This window comes from Sceloporus undulatus, chromosome 6 (assembly GCF_019175285.1).
Source record: "Sceloporus undulatus isolate JIND9_A2432 ecotype Alabama chromosome 6, SceUnd_v1.1, whole genome shotgun sequence".
Classification (NCBI taxonomy): domain Eukaryota; kingdom Metazoa; phylum Chordata; class Lepidosauria; order Squamata; family Phrynosomatidae; genus Sceloporus; species Sceloporus undulatus.
Genome location: NC_056527.1, coordinates 19,564,296 through 19,581,026, shown reverse-complemented (window position 1 = coordinate 19,581,026; position 16,731 = coordinate 19,564,296). Strand labels below are relative to the sequence as shown.

Here is a 16,731-nt window from a genome sequence, read left to right as displayed (position 1 = left end):
GAGTTTATCAGACAAGGGGAATTGGAAATATAATCTGATGGCAATCTGAATGCAATCATGGGGTTTAACGTTATTGCGTGATAACCCACTACACACAAATTCGGACAATGGAAAGTCAGTCCGAACGCAATCATGTGGTTTCACGTTATTGCATGATAGACTGCCACACGCAAATTTGGGCAATGGCATGCTATTTTCAGGCAATGGGAAGTCAGTTTGAATGCAATGTGTACTCACGTAATTGCACAAAACTAGTGACTTTAAGTGAATGTGTTTTGGCCCCACTTTCTTTTCATTCGAATTTAAGAGAAATTCCTCCCATTTAATAAACTCCTTAGTGTGGACAACTATCAGTATGGGCCATTATCAGCTTTTTTGGGGGGGGTGAGGTAGTATGATTTTCTGAACATTTTGACCAAAGGTAGTAGCTTCCTACAGTGTTTCACCATGAATTAGTGTGCTTATCAAAGCAATGGATTAATGCCTTTCACTATATCACAGACTATAATTTGAAATCAATTGTGTTTTGGTGCCACATTGTACAGCATGGATAGACCAAGTGTAGACTTTAGTCATGTCCATTTGTGGAATACTGGCCCACCTAGGCCTAAATCACACAGGAGAGAAGCTCAAAACCTTGTAAACATGCTTTCCCACAGCCTCTGGAAAGTTTGAAGGGCCTTTTTCAGTTATATGTAAGGATGTTGTTTTTTAATGGGGAGAGTTTGGAAGCCATAGGGCAGATACTGCTCATAGAGTATAATGTGCAGCCTCCAAATCTCAGGAAGTGATCCAACTATATTTTACAACATTGATGCAGTGGAGGTTTTTTGTTTTTGTTTATAAAGCAGGGAAGGCTGCATGTAACCCATCAGCCATTATCAATTTGTGTTCTAGATCTTTGGATACAAAATTCTATCCACAGTTAATTTTAGGTTAATTTCCCCCCCCCACCCCCCCCCCCCCCGTTGCATTTAGTGCTTAAGAAAAGCAAAACTGGTCAGTCCTCTTCATACAGAAAAGCAGAAACAGAAGTTGATTCTTCAGTCCAGGACTATAAGGACAAACTTTTACGTAAGTAAGCCTGCAGTCTTATTTATGTTTCTTAACCTAAGCTTGGTTGAACTAATCAAGGTTCATGCCTTCTGTTTATGTTGCCTATGGACATTTTCTCAGAAATTCCCTTGTCATGAGACAAGGAGACTTGATACTTCTCAGTTTTGACAGGAATGTGGGATTGTTTATTATTATTCCTAACTCATTTATATTTTATAGTTTGTAGTTATTATATTTTATAGCTTTGTAGTTATTTTGGTCCTAAATATCCTAAAATCACCAGATTCCATCTGATCTTGGAAGCTAATCAGGGACAGCCCTGGTTAGTATTTGAATGAGAGACTGCCAGTGAATACCAATGGTTGTAGGATATATTTCAGAGGAATAGCAATAGCAAGTACATTTTTATATCTGTGTACTAAGTGGTCTACAAAGTGTAAGCTAATTGCCCCCAACAAATGGGGTACTCATTTTAGTGACCTACAGAAGGATGCCTGAGTCAACCCAAAGCCCCTGGCTGGTATTGAACTCACAACCTTGTGGTCTGTGAGTGAATGGCTGCAGTACAGGCATTTAACCACTGAATCACCAAGGCTCACAGGGAGGGAACTAGGAAAACTATCCTCTGAATACTTGTTGCCTAAGAAAGCCTTATGAAATTCATGAAGTCCCTGTATGTATAATTATCCAAATTGAGGCACACAGCCATGCCACCATTCAGGACAGCCCCTGTTATCCTGAATGGTGTTGCAATCATGTGCATGCCCTGTCACTGGGGACAGTGGGGGCTGCCACTAATGGCCATGCGGCCACATGCACGCACAACCATTGGGGACAGTAGGACTTGAGGTCCCACGGGTTTTGGTAACTGCAGGGGGAGGGGTCCCCTGTGGATACCAAGTCCCACTGTATTCCCATCCACAAAAAAAAAAAAAAAAAAAAAAAAAAAAAGGATGCACAAAAGATTGCAGTAATTACAGAACCATTGCACTAATATCCCATGCATGTAAAGTCATGCTCAAAATTCTGCAGGGAAAATTCCTGTCATATATAGAGTGAGAAATCCCAAGCTGCAAGCTAGAAGAGGCGCTAAAGATCACATTGTAAACATACCTTGGATAATGGAGCACAGGAAGAAATTGCATGTGCTTTATTGACTACAGCAAAGCTTTTGATTGCATAGACCATAAAAAACCATGGCTTACATTTGGAATAATGGGAGTGCCACAACATCTAATTGTCCTGATGCATATGTAACTTGTACTCAGGACAAGAGACTAAAAACAGAATATGGAGAAACAGAATATTTCCCAATTGGCAAAAGAATCAGGCAAGGCTGTATACTATCACCGTATTTGTTCAGCCTATATGCAGAAAATATTGTATGCAGGACAGGTTTGGACAGAGGTAGAAGTAAACGTAAGAGGAAGGAATATTAAGAACCTAAGATATGCAGATGACAATGCTACTAACAGAAATAAACAAAGACTTGAAGCAGTACAAAAAAAGTCAAATACCAAGAGCCAAGGTCATTAAAAAACCAAAAATAATGACCATAGAAGACCTATAAGAATTCATCGTAGACAACAAGAAAAGTGAAAGAATCTAGGAGTTGCCATACTTTGGTTCAAATATAGACCAGAGCGGAGACTGCAATCAAGAAATCAGAATAATAGGAATGGGAAAGGTAGCTATGAAAGAAATGGACAAGATCATAAAATGTACAAATATAACTCTGAACACTAAAGTGAGGATCGTCCAAGCCATTGTATTCCTCATCACTATGTACAGATGTGAGAGCTGGACAGTAAAAAAAAAAAGAAAAAAAAAAGCAGATGGATAGAAAATCAACTCATTTGAGATGTGGTGCTGCAGAATACCATGGATGACCAAGAAGACTAACTAACGGGTTTAGAACAGATCAAGCCTGAACTCTTTGGAAGTTAAGATGACCAGATTGAGACTGTCATACTTTGGCCACATCATGAATAAAAATGAAAAATTAGAAAAGACAATGATGCTAAGAAAGGTGGAAAGAAGTCTAAAGAGAGGAAGACTACATGCCAGATGATTAGCCTCAATCAGAGAGAACATGGGCCTGGGCCTACAGGACCTGAACAGAGTGGTTGAGGATAGAGGATCTTGGAGAAATCTCATTCACAGGACTGCATGAGTCAAAGTCGACTTGAGGGCAGTTAACAACAACAGACTTCTGGCTACAGCATCCATCTGGCCTTTCAGAAACAATGCTGTGTTCAAGAGTACTCACAAGGTGTTAATCTGGACCTTCAGACAGAGTGCACCTATCCAGAGTGTGAAATATGTGTAATACATATATAAGTTTTCATTTAATTACATTGTATAATTTTGGTGTATTGCCACTAAACCATTTAGAGCATTTTTATCAAGATACTTCTCAGTGAGAAATTTTTAGTATTCAGTGTGATCAGCAAAGAATGATCAATTTGAATAAGCCACCATTTCCATTCTCTAGTAGAACATGGAAAGGTGCTGCTCACCATAAAATTCCTGCTGTTGGAATTGTGTGCCCACACAGCAGTGAGAAGCACAGAAGGCTCATAGTAACAAACTCTGTGCTAATCACCTGTCTGACAGGAAAAGGAGCACTATTAGCATAAATGTGTAAATAGTCCTCATATAAATGAGATTTGAATAGTACATCTGACTCCCATATTTGAGACACAAAACATAAATACAAAGCTATCACTATAAAAAGTGCATGCAATAATCACATATAGTCCATTACATGTCAGAGTAAATAATGTGTTTTGCTGGATTAAGAACAGAACACTCAGCACCTCATAGTTTTGCCATTTCTTGGTTGTAATCTGTTGATGCTTAATTAGCTGTGCATTGTGTCTTAATCTTTGTCTTTGCAGAGAAAGAGACAGAACTAGCATTTAAAAGACAATTTATGCCACCGTCAAGTGGAACACAATTTCCGCAATTGTCAGGAAGCAAAATATCTTTGCCACAACTGCCTAGCACTGCAGATTCTGACATAAAAACAGAGAGATATCCTGGTAAGCAAGTTAAGTATCCTACAGAAAGTTGAGGATGGCTTAAAGAATGAGCGGAAGACAGACTTATGATCTATGCAGTGAATAATAATGAGAGTATATAGCAAGACAGACAGCAGAATTCAGGAAGAGAAATTAACCTTGTAGTTAGCAAAGTCACCTCAATCTAGTTTGAAGTGAAATGTTCACATGCAGGAAATCCGAAAACATAAATGTGAAGACAAAAAGACAGGAGAAGATCTCTGCCCATGATGGGGTTTACAGTTGCAGGGAAAAATATGGCTACCATACCCTGAAAACTGCCATGTATTAGGACTGTAAATGCAATATCAGTTGCACCAGCCTTCAGATGCCCACCCTCATCATGGAGAGGATGAGAGATTGTGTTGGGGAAAGTGTGTCAAATCTCAGAAGGCCATCACTTAGTTCCAAATGCTCTTGGGCCATATCCTACTTTGTCAATGTCTTCCCATGTACATGTTTCACTTACTTAGGTCCCTCTTTCTTATTTCCATTTAGAGACTAAGCCCAAGATCCCATGATGTAGCATAATGCTACACGGGTCCAGTGTAGTGTGGTGTGGATGGGGAAGGCAAAATGCCGCTTTTTCTTGAGCCAGTAAAAAGCCAGCTTTTCCGCTGCCACTGCAGATTTGCGGTGCTCCTGTGGCATGTGGCATATAAATGCTGCATTGCCGGAGCGCCACAATGCTGCCTGCCATCTGATTGGGCAGGCAGTGTGATGCCGGCTTGGGGGCAGCATTGGGGCATGCATCATCTGTTTTGGACCCAATGTTCATTGGTTGTTGTGTGCCTCCAAGTCATTTTATAGGGTCTTTTGCAAGTTTAAAATTATTTTTATTGACTTAAATCAACTATTGCTTTCTTTCAGTGGATCCTGGTCTGCAAGAAATATTCAATTTTAACAAGAATTTAATTCTAGGACAGAAAGCAAATCTTCAACAAGCATTGCAACTGGCTCAACAACAGTTATTACAACAACAGCCATCTTATATCCTGCGTAGGTCATGGGTTAATGGTGTCACTATGTACAAAGACAGCCTTGAGATTCATTACACAGGATATTTTGTTGCTGTAGTGGATAATTCTATTTAAAATCAGAAATAACATATAAAGGCAAACCTTAAAGAAAAAGAATTATATGCCTACATTGTATTAGATTTCACACACACACACACAGCTTGTTTTATATTTTTAAAAATTATATTTTATAAATTTTGTAAAGGTTGAAAATTTGGTAGGGAGCAACTTCAGTTTTAACAGAAAATTGCAAGTCTAGCTTCATCCAAACATTTCTTTTTCCAAATCTTGTTTTAAAAGTTATTCATATGAAAGTTTTTAAACAGAGGCTGGATGATAATCTGTCAGGGGTACTTTGATTGTGTATTCCTGCATGGCAGGGAGTTGGACTGGATGACCCTGGTGGTCTCTTCCAACTCTATGAGTCTATGAATCTGTTCTAAAGAAAAGAACAGTAGAACTAGATGCATAGACACTAGACATGACAAGAGGACATGACAAATTTAAATGCCTTTTTATTTTTATGTACGTACTTCAAATTAGCTCAGAATTACTGTTTTATTGTACATGCTCAGAGATTAATTTGTTTCTGAAGGACTAATAAGATGAAGTAACTAATTATCAGGGTGGAAATACTTACCGCCTCCCAAAGCAAGATCTTGGCCTCAGTAGCTGATGATGGGAACAGTAGCTTTTTCACCCTTTTATGTCCATGAATGGAACTTGATAGTACAATCAGCCCTCCTTATATACAGATTTTTTATCCACGGATTCAAGCATCCACAGCTTGAAAATATAAAAAAAAAAAAGTATGAATTCCTGATGGGAAACCTTGATTTTCCATTTTATATAAGGGACACCATTTTGCTCTGCCATTGTATTTAATGGGACTTGAGCATCCACGGATTTTGTTATCCACACGGGGGATCCTGGAACCAAACACCAGCAGATAACAAGGTCCCACTGTAGAATAAACTCAGCAGTTTATTTAGAAACACATTGTCAGGTGAACTCTGGCTTGGCAGTCTAGGGTACCAAGCACATCAAATAAACAATTAAACAGCTCTATATAAAATTCTTACAAAAAAACATGCACTGACAGCAATTGAACAACAAAAGGCTGAGGCACAGAAACATATTTTTCCTGAAGTAGTGAGTTTAAATAAGTAGCTCCAAACAATGTATTTCACATTTGTTCTTTGTATCTTATTCTGATGTTCTAGCTTTTATCATCATAATATGTCAAGATGTTTTGTAACATGGTTACAAATTAGTTTTTAAAATCTGTTTTGGGTTTTTTTTAACGCATTTTAACTTAACTTGAAATCCTAGGAACTTCAACAAAATTTGTATCTAAGCAAACTGTTTTCTTTAGCTGTGTAGTTTTTACTGAGAAGGTAGAATAAGGATATGATAAATAAGTGATAATAAATTCTAATAGTACACTGTTTTTCCTTGGTAATATTACATTGGGTTTATAATTTTAATCAGAATTTGGGGGAATATACAGTCGGCCCTTCTTATACACGGATTTTTTATACACGGATTCAAGCATACACGGTTTGAAAATGTTCCAAAAAAGTATAAATTTACCTTGATGTTCCATTTTTTATTAGGGACACCATTTTGCTATGTCATTATATTTAATGGGACTTGAGCATACACGGATTTTGTTATACATGGGGATCTTGGAACCAAACCCCAGCGTACAACAAGGGTCCACTGTATGTTACATTTTGTCATTTTCAGAAACTCTTGAAATATTTTTTGTTTTTATTTTCTATTAGAATTATTGGATTGTGTGTTCTCTCTCTTTCACAAACACATGGAATTTGTTGTGTTATAATTTACAGCTGAAAGGTTAAGAAATATGTCGGTATTATTATCCCAACCATCTGGCACAACTAGAGCCCATGATTATAGTATGCAGCCTTCAAGACCAGGTAACCAGGAAGTTTAATTTGTAATAAAAATGTTCCTTCTTTTACAATGAAAAGGAGGGTCATATTTATAGTATAGAAAATTAAAAGTTGCATGTATTTTAGGAACAACTGTGCTTAATGGATAAAACAGAGGATATATACTTTTTTTTTTTGCCACAGTCAAAACCTGGTATTTGAATGGTATAGTGTCAAACTAGGCTGTGGATCAAAGTCTATCAACAAAAAGCCTTAAAGTCCCCTTTTCTTGTACAAATACAATATGTAGGTTCTAGCAGCACCACCTCTCTGTAAATATTCAGATTTCTGCTGTTTACAAAGTTACATGCAACAAACTCAGGCTAATTCCATGCTGTAAAACATCTCAGACCATTAAGGTTCTAATCTTATACCCTTCTACCTGGGAAAAAGCCCCAACTCAGTGATAGGTCTGTGTAAATGGGTACATGATTGCATAGTAAAGGTAGGAAATGATATGACATTGACATGAAGTTCTTTGGCAGGTGATGCAGAAGGTATCTAGAAGTGCGAGTTTTCTTTCACTCACAGCCCAGGAGAGGCAAGGTCACATGATTGCAGATCAGAATTTTCCAGCTGTCCACTAGTTCTCCCTTGATTTTCTTTCTTGTCTTCTCCAGAAGAACAGCTCTATGGAGACTCTGATCTCCAGACTCATATCTGTTGTTTCTTTGCTCCCTAAAGTCCTTAATTTTCAACATTCTCCTTCTCTCTTAACTTTGTTACTTACCTTTTAAAAATGTTTTTCTCTTCTTTTTCTTCATCTCTTTTTTTATTGTCCCCACTTCCCCCAATCTCTCCATGGCACTAGAAAAAAAGCTTTAAAGGCTTCAGCCACAAAAAAATACACCATTTTGATCGGACTAGTGAGCCTGCCATAAAACAGCTTGGTTTACTGAATGTGCCAAAAATGCATCCTCAGAAAGGTGCTCCAATTCCCTAATCTCTTAGGTTTACTAGGCAAGCAACCAAGTAAACAGCTGCTCCAGCATCATCCTTGCCTATGGGTTTCTGTAGTCCCAGAGTCAGTCCCTCTGAAATCAACTCCCATGACTTCAGTAACCTTCAAAATTTAATTGATGAAGACTTGGAGGATAATTTCCCCTCACCCCATTTCGGTGTTTCAGCTCCTCAGGGCCCTGGCTAGGCATAGTGCCTTTCTTTCTACCCATACGTTATCACATCATGATGACATACACCCATTTAGGGACACAGATTTGGCTCACTAACTTGCTTTCAGAGGGCCCCTGTTCATCTCAATTTAAGATGATGCTCTCCCGATTAGTTCACCTTTAGAGCCCTCTAATTCTGTTAGGGGCACTGCAGCAGGACAATCATACTCTCTGTTTGACAAAGGGGAGAGTTTTCAGATAACTAATTCTATGGTGGCCAAGCAGCTTGCCCAGCATTTCAGACTCTGGCCTCTTACTGTCCAGCCAAGCAAGGGAGCTGATGAACTCCTCTTCCCAGAACTGATGGGAGCAACCTTCCCACATAACAGGAGTTCTATACTCATGACTCTAGGAGTTATATACTCACACAGGTTCTAAGTTCAATCACAGTTACTCCTCTGAGGAAACACCTCAGGGCCTTCTAAGAAGGTTCATGGTCAGATTCTGCCCTGTGGACTATTCATCCAGGGACAGGCTGCTTAACTGATTTACTTTTCCATTTACCATAAGTACCATTGACCCAAAAGATTGATCAGTCAACTGGAATATTCTCTCACCTGGATAATCCTGTTAATTATATTTTCCCTTCCCATCAGTCTTGGTCAGATGATTCAAGAAGAATGGGAGACCCCTTCTTGACAGAGATAGAGATAGATTAGCATTGCTTCATGCATGCTCCTCATTCCACTGGTTATGAAGGACCTTGAGGTTTTCTGATGCCTGGTGATTGTGGTTCTTAATAGGCTTTAGCACTCAAAGGAGTGATGCAAGGAGAAGAAAGTAGAAACAGACCTTAAGAAAATGCATGAAGCATCAGCAATAGTCATTTAGACATACTTAACAGCATCCACCTTCACCAGAGCCACTGTGCTTTGGGCAACCATCTGTTTATTTCTATCAAGATAGTCAAACGTTACATGGAAGGCTTACTTACATTACATAGAGAACATCTGCCTTTGCAACTGATGCCATATTTTGTCTCTATTCAGTCTGTTACTATCACTACTATGGCTAGGGGCAGATATAATACCTGCTAAACATCAAAGCCATAACACCAGTGCTGCCAACATAAATACAGTTCATCATTCATTTAGTTTTCTTTGTTGTGCCTGAGATTGATGGGCTACAGTTTAACCAGCTTTCCCATGTTCTGAACAGCACTAAAGAGGATGGCTGTATTGAAAAGAACGTTTCACTACTCAGAGGTTGAGTGATCCAGAGGGCTTGAACCTGTGTGGACTTACTGTCTCTACTGGACCTTATCATGCTGAAACTTGAGACCAAGGGGCAGTTTGACTTTTAGAGGCTTACCTTATTTCAACTGGTGCAACTTAAACACAGCTGGTCCCTGAAGCATCATGATGTGCAAAAAGACCTTTTTACTGACCTGACCTTATGGTGGAATACAGTGTTAAGAATGGACTTTTGCACTGTGTAATGCTTTGAAATCATTAAATCCCAGTGCAGTGGAATTATTGGTTATACATCCATGGAAGATGATGGAACCAGAGTGCTACTCAAAATGCCAAGTCCTAGAGGGCACCCAAAACCAATATTTAATAGGGATAATTTTATTAGCTAAAGTGAAGCTGCTGAGTGAGCTTTGGGCAACTAAAAGCAGGGATTGAACCTGTGTATACTGGTTCTGAGTCCAGAATGCAAGGTCCAAATGTATTTTTATTTCTAACAGGACTAGGAGAAATCACTTTCAAACAAAAACACTCACACACATATAAGAACTAGTTATATAAAAGGTGGTAGTCGATAGTGATTTTTAGGATTGCAAAGGGTGATATTGTACTTGATTCCAGAAGCAGAAGTTCTTATTGAAGTATTCTGTGAAAGTGGCTCAGCACACTGCCTGTGGATCTGGGGTGACCAGTGATTGCTGAAGAGTCAGATGAGATAAAGACAGAGTGTCTGTCTAAACTGGTAGTGTCATGGCAGGTATACTTATAGGTCAAAACATCCCAGGGCAGTTTTGGGATTAAGGTGAAGTTCCCAGGAGAGAAGAATGAACTGGAAGCCTGTAAACAGCTGGACAATGACTGTCAGTGTCCCTGGACAAAGAAGTCTCACTCCCAGAGGGAGGTAATCTTGGATTTCTGTTCATGTGTATGACCAAGGTCTATCACGCACCACCAGGGATTACTGGCATGCAGATTCTGATCTTAATTGATCTATCTTGGTTAAGTGCCCTGGTTTTCACCACACTAAGCCAGCAGAATTTCCAAATATAGGCCCGGTACAGACTCGTCACGTGCTAGGCTGAGCCCCCCCCCCCCCAGCCTTTGCTAAGCAGATACTTCAGTTTGTAATACTTGTGTTTTCTGCTTCACCTCAGGGACAAGGGATGGCCACTTTCATCATTAAAAGTCGCTTAGCAACACTCACAACTTGTGACGATTAATGGCCAAACCAATTCTTTAGTTAAAAAGTTTTCAAAGTAGCTGAAGCACCTCAGTATCTCTACATTCCTCCATTCTCTAGTAATCTGCTGTGCTTTTTGTTTCTGATAAAACTCTTACCACTTGCATCCTGTGACCTGAGACTACTTATTTCTGAAACACTTTTATAGGCACAATCATATCTGTGCACAGTGCTGATCTTCCTTATGTGGTCTTTTATCTAGAAAAACTGGTTCTATGCCTATATCTCCTTCCTACAAAAGGTTATGTCAAAATTCATCTACACCAGAATATTGTTTTCCAAGCTTTTATGGAAGTAAAGTTCCACTTTCTGGATATTTATAAGAAAATAGGATGATGTATCAAATTTACTGAACTCTTGTCAGAAGATGGCTAGCCTTTTTGTGCTAAGATCTGTGGGTACACTCCACCAGAATGATGGCCTCATTGACTCTGATAGTGCTTTGTGTATTTTTGCAAGGCAGGGGGTTGGGACTGGATGGCCCTTGTGGTCTCTTCCAACTCCATGGTTCTATGATTGACAGCTTTCATTAGAGAATTTTGCTCTCTAACTTGTACAAAGCAGCTATGTGGTCCTAATCATCCATATTCATTACACAGTAGACTGGAGACTGTACTAGGGCACGGGCTGATACATCCTTTGAAAGGACAGTTCTTTCTTTACTGCTGGCATGATGTCAACTACCAGTGGTAGGGTAGCTTGGTATTTAGCTGTTTGTGTGAATCACAGAAACAATGAAGACTAGATTGCTTACCAGTAGCTTAGGTTCTTTGAGTGGTCATCTATGAATTCACATAAACCACCTTTTTTCTGTCCTGCCTTATGTCTTGAGTGGTGGACTGAAAATTGAGGAGAGTAGTTTAGAATGCTTAAGCAGGCATAGTAGGATGTAGGGGTAAAGAGCCCACCACAAACCTACTCAGCTCTGAAGAATTTTGAATGAGACTGTGTAGGCACAAGACCCACTTAAGTGAATTCACAGATGGCCACTTGAAGAACCATAGTTATAGGCATGCAGCCTGTTCTTCAGAATAACCTTAAAGGTGTTTTAACACAGAAAGTTTCATAAGGCATATAATGGAAGACTCTTAACAGTGCTTTGAAAATGTCTTATAGAAATCACACGGTTTTAAAAAAATCTGAAAGCTGCATGCTAGATGTTGTGGCTGGTTACACATCATAGAATACAATACATAGATTCTTGATCAAACCAAGTTACAATTCTAGAAATAATGGAATAACCTTTGAACATGAGTGGATGCTTGGTGCTTATCACCTTAACTTATTTTCTCCCTTCTTCCATGTGGCCGCAATCTGATCAGCTAAACTCCTTTTCCCCATTCTTCTGACTTACACAAAACAGTCTGGATGGGTAAAAGAGGCTCTTGTGGCTTTAAATATTATAGTAATAGAATTCTTCCTTACCTTCAATAGTTGTGAACCTTCTCTCTACATTTATACATTTGCTACTTCTCTCCCTATTTGTCACCAAGAAATGTAGTGTTATTAGTTATTGTTATTTATGCATTAGCCACCTCTGTGCCTTTTAACACCAAGGAATGTAGAATGTTGTTTGTACTAATTATTTTTTTTAAAAAACCCCAATTACAATAGATATTTGTGAATTCAAAACAATACTGTATTGTATTCTTTTTGTGTATTTTCATGCAGTATGGGAAGCAAACCAATTACCTCAAAAGGACTATGGACGCAAGCTGAATATGTTAAAAAGAAAGCTGATAGGACCGGGGGCTAAAGGTAATTTATCAATCTGAATACAGGTTCTTTTTTCCACTTATTTTATCTATATATTGCCTTTCTCCTGACATGAGATCAAGTCTTTTTGGGCTCTGTAAAGGGAAATGTTCAATGATATTTAAGACATTTCTGCAAAATTTAGGGAGAAGTGAAAATGTTTCTTTCTGTAGGCTTACAGAATGAGAACTATATGTTAGTGAAAGGTGGAAAATTGCTTTCTTTCCAGGAGTACTGTGCATGTTCATTTCAGACCTTGTAGAAAATGGGGAACGGTAATATTAACCATTTAAGAACTTCTTTACCAGGCCCTGTAGAAAGTAATTACATTTCTTAATTTGTATGATAGTTTCAGTTTAGTCATCTTGGCTTTTAGGAGGAATTCAGACTTGGTTTGCTCTAGGACTAGAGATGGGAAGGCCTGAGGAAAAAACAGAAAAATTCAGAAAAAAACCCCTTGTTTTTTCCCTCAAACTTTTTTTTGTTTTTTTTTCTTCCAAAAAATAATCATTTCTAAAAACTTCGTACCACATAAAATTAGGTTTAAAAAAGATTTTCATTCCTTGAGTAATGCACTGTAATTACCTGACTCAAAATGTCCCATTCCTGACCACTTTATCTCACTCAACCCAAGTAATATTTATAAATTCCATTTCTTCTCTATGTCTAACGTCCCCCGCTTCATGCTCCTCACATTCCATCTTCCCATAATGTGTGTTGTGCTGCTTTGGACTCCCATCTCTGAGCACATCAACAGCAGAACATCCTTTTGGCTTGAGTCCAGTTGTGTCATTAGCTGTGGTACCACTCATAGTTCTCTGCTGTACTCCAGTCGCTTAGCACAACCTGGGAATCTCATGTTCTGGTACTATCTCTTATTTGATTTTGGGTTGTACCATCATAGGCTTTTCATGATAAGACATTTAAAAGGGGGTTTACAATACCTCCTCCTGTGTAGTACTATCAAGTGTTTGCTATGGTGCCACTGCTGTTGTCTCTGAGAGACACCCTCCACTACTGCTGCTCCCCAGTAGCTGTTCGGTATGTTTAGTCTGATTCGTCTGCAAAAGGCTTTTCTGACATGGGAAACCCTATCTGCAGCACTGTTACTGTCAGCAAAGCCTCTTGCCTCACATGAGCATACTGTACCACCACCATAGGAAAATAGTTGCATGGTGGGTAGTCACTTTGGCCAACATATAATACTGGTCAAATTTATAGCTCCTCAGTTTGACCAACATTTTCCTTAATATACAGTGGGCCCTCCCCTCATGCGGGGGATCTGTTCTAGATCCCCCACAGATCCCTCACATAAGGGAAAATCCACTTATGCTTGAGCCCCATAGGAAATAATGGGGCGTGTGCATGAGGCAGCTTGTTTTACTCCCCATGCAGCTTCCGCATAAGCTGGAAGCCGCGTAAAACAAAACTAGAAAACAGTAAGCTTTCAGAAGCTATAATGAAGTAATGCATTTTGTGTTTAGCTCTATTGGGAAGTCCACTTGCTATTGGAACAAGCTCACCAGCCAAGCAGAGTGAAGAAAAGGTAAGTGATTATGAATTGTTTTAGAAAATGGAAACATTTGGCAGTTCTGTAATTGCTGTCATAATGAAAGTACAAATTAGGAAAAGGATTCTTGAAGCAACAAGATTATTGAATAATCTTGAACTCTGATTGGAGACAGAAGGAACATATCTGAAGGGTATTTTAAATATCAAAACCAATTTTATAAGCAGAATGATAGCGATAAGCAGAATGATAGGGGTGGGTGGGATCTCTATTGACAGAGGAGAGACTTGATGACGCAAGTCACAGGTTGGGCACTCTCTGTATCAACTTCTTTACAATGCAAAATAACAAGCTGCTGCAAAGATTCTTCTCACCAGACAGAAGTGTAGTGATAGAAGGTCAAGAGACTTTGACACTGGTATGGCCAAAAGCTAATATGTTACCTCCTTCTCTAATTTCAAGGGTAGAAAGGAAGAGAAAAGAGGAGAAAGCTCAAGGTATCCGGATAGGTCCATATTGGTGAAGCCATCATTGACTTCCAAGGCTGCTTCCGATGTCAGCAGCAGCACCAATTCAATTACCAAAGCATGCCTCTTAATTTTGGGTCCTGTGATAATCAAAACCCAGATTGGCTGCATCTAGCTATTCAGACATTGAATATAAAGAGTTGAAGATACAGAGGGATCCAGATAAACTGATCACAACACATTTCCATCAAGGCACACTTTAACACTGAATAAATAAAACATGACTTGGAAGGCTTTCAGAAATAGCATTCAGAGGCTGTATCTACTGGACTTCATATATAAGTCAAGGGCTGATTTTGGGGGCAAAATTATGGATTTTGATAGGACCCATTGTTACGTTGAGGGTAAAACATAGGGGCATATAACGAAGGATGTAAATGACAAAGGAAAGGAAAAATGCCAAAGAATTTACAAAATTCTGGCAGGCATAATCGTTTCTGCTCACCCTGAAGGCTGGCTGGATGAAAAGGGTACTATGGTAAATGGTAGCTGTGCAATGTGTGTGGGACGTGACCAGGCACGAGCAGGGTTAAGAACACATGGGCATGTCAAAAAAGGATAAAAAGACAAAGCAAAGGAAATGGTGACTATGTCAGCAGTGATTTCAGCCCTTAACTTTAGTGTGATAACTTTGCCTGATTTTTACCAAGAAAAGCTAACATATACAAAAGTCTTATTCAAATCCTTCAAAGCCTGATTCAGCATTCCTTTGAGGGGGAAGTGCCAAAAAGCTGCCTCCGCTGCCATTTTCCCACCCAGGCATTCAAAAAGCTCAGAAGCAGCACTGCAGCAGAAAGAGTAGATTGGGTGGTGGTGGTCAGTGTTTCTTTTAGGTTCTCTTGGGATGGACTAAAATCTTGCCTTTTGCTACTCTATTCAGAAAAGTGGACACTTCCTTTTTTTTAAATAAAGAGTTAAAGTACAGTACTTACATTGACCTGCAGGTAAGTTAACCCAGTTTTTTGGGTCACTACATAGAGGACGCTACCCATAGAGAAAGTATATTCAACACCTACTGGACTTTCTGTAGATATGTTTAGTTCTTTGTGGTCTCTGTGCAATATACATACGGGTTTTGTGTCTGCACAGAGACACAGTCTAGAATCTTCTAGCTAGCAAAATTTTGGCAGCACTCATCAAACCTCAGCTAGTTCTTTTCCTTCATCATTGCAGTATCTATTCTAGTTTCTATGCCATTGATAACAAATTTGATCCTTGTAACTGTTTACTATTCTGGCATAAGGAACTTCAGTTTTATTCTCTGTTGGTGTACTTAGCATCAATCTTGTTCTGTATTCAGCGTCAAAAAAGTTTGTCTGATTGCACACTACAAAATTTTTTTGAGAGGCCTTCAGAATCTCTACCCTTGCCAGATACAACCTACCTCAGCATGGAGCTTGTGTCATCCTGATGCATCTTGTTAAACCTACCTTCGAGACCATGCTTTCTATTCCATTGGACCATCTTTCCTATAAAGTGGCCTTCCTTGTTGTCATCATGTTGGTTCATTGTACAGGAAGGTTTTGCATGCTACGAAGCAATCCCTTCTATGTTGTTTGACCGAGACAAGATGGTCTTGAGACTGGACAATTCCTTCCTCCCAAAGGTGATTATAGACTATGGGGCTCAATGGACCACCCCTTTGGAGCGGCCTGCAGCCACCCCTTTCCACATCTCTTTGGCTGTTTATCTGTTTTTCTAGCCCTAGAAAGGTTCAACAAATTGCTCCCCAAACATTTGCCAAATGGGTTGTTCATGTTACCATCCAATCATACAGCATTGCATGTCCACATCCAGGGGACAGCATGCAGATCCCCTCTATGAGAGTCACTACCACACCCTCAGCTTTTCTAAAGGGAATTTCTCTTCTAGAAAGCTGTCAGGCTGCAATTTGGGTGCACCTCTTTACCTTTGCTTAACACTATCACCTGGACACACAAGCTTAGGTTGATGCAGACTTTGGCAGGGCTGTTCTATCTTCAGTTTTCAACTGATGTGCCTCCCTCCTTGACTGGCATGTGAGCTAGTTAATCTACACCCATGTATATATGTGATGCACAGAAACCATGACGAACAGGTTGTTTACCTGTACAGTACTGATGTTCTCCCATTGGCCATCTGTTCATTCACACCATTTTCTTTTCCTGCCCTTGTTGGCATACACTTTGATTTTTTTTTTTCCTGCTGTCACTGTGCCAGATGAGTAAGAACTGAGAAAATGGCAGCTGGAGCATGTCTATTA

The 16,731-nt window shown here is 39.3% G+C and overlaps 1 protein-coding gene across 6 annotated transcripts in view; it reads left to right on the top strand.

The window, feature by feature from the left end:
• The window catches only part of LOC121934829 (GRIP and coiled-coil domain-containing protein 2-like), a 123,590-nt gene extending 111,079 nt beyond the window's left edge, over positions 1-12,511 (top strand). For 2 of the 6 annotated variants that reach the window (XM_042475709.1, XM_042475706.1), the window contains 5 exons: positions 979-1,074; positions 3,957-4,100; positions 4,989-5,117; positions 6,991-7,080; positions 12,369-12,510. In XM_042475709.1, coding sequence (XP_042331643.1) covers positions 979-1,074; positions 3,957-4,100; positions 4,989-5,117; positions 6,991-7,080; positions 12,369-12,472 — 563 coding nt within the window. In that variant the 3' untranslated portion in view covers positions 12,473-12,510. Of the gene's footprint in view, positions 1-978; positions 1,075-3,956; positions 4,101-4,988; positions 5,118-6,990; positions 7,081-12,368 lie in introns of all 6 variants that reach the window. The other 4 variants (XM_042475708.1, XM_042475707.1, XM_042475710.1 and 1 more) reach the window with 3 other exon arrangements.
• The last annotated feature ends 4,220 nt before the right edge of the window (positions 12,512-16,731 follow it).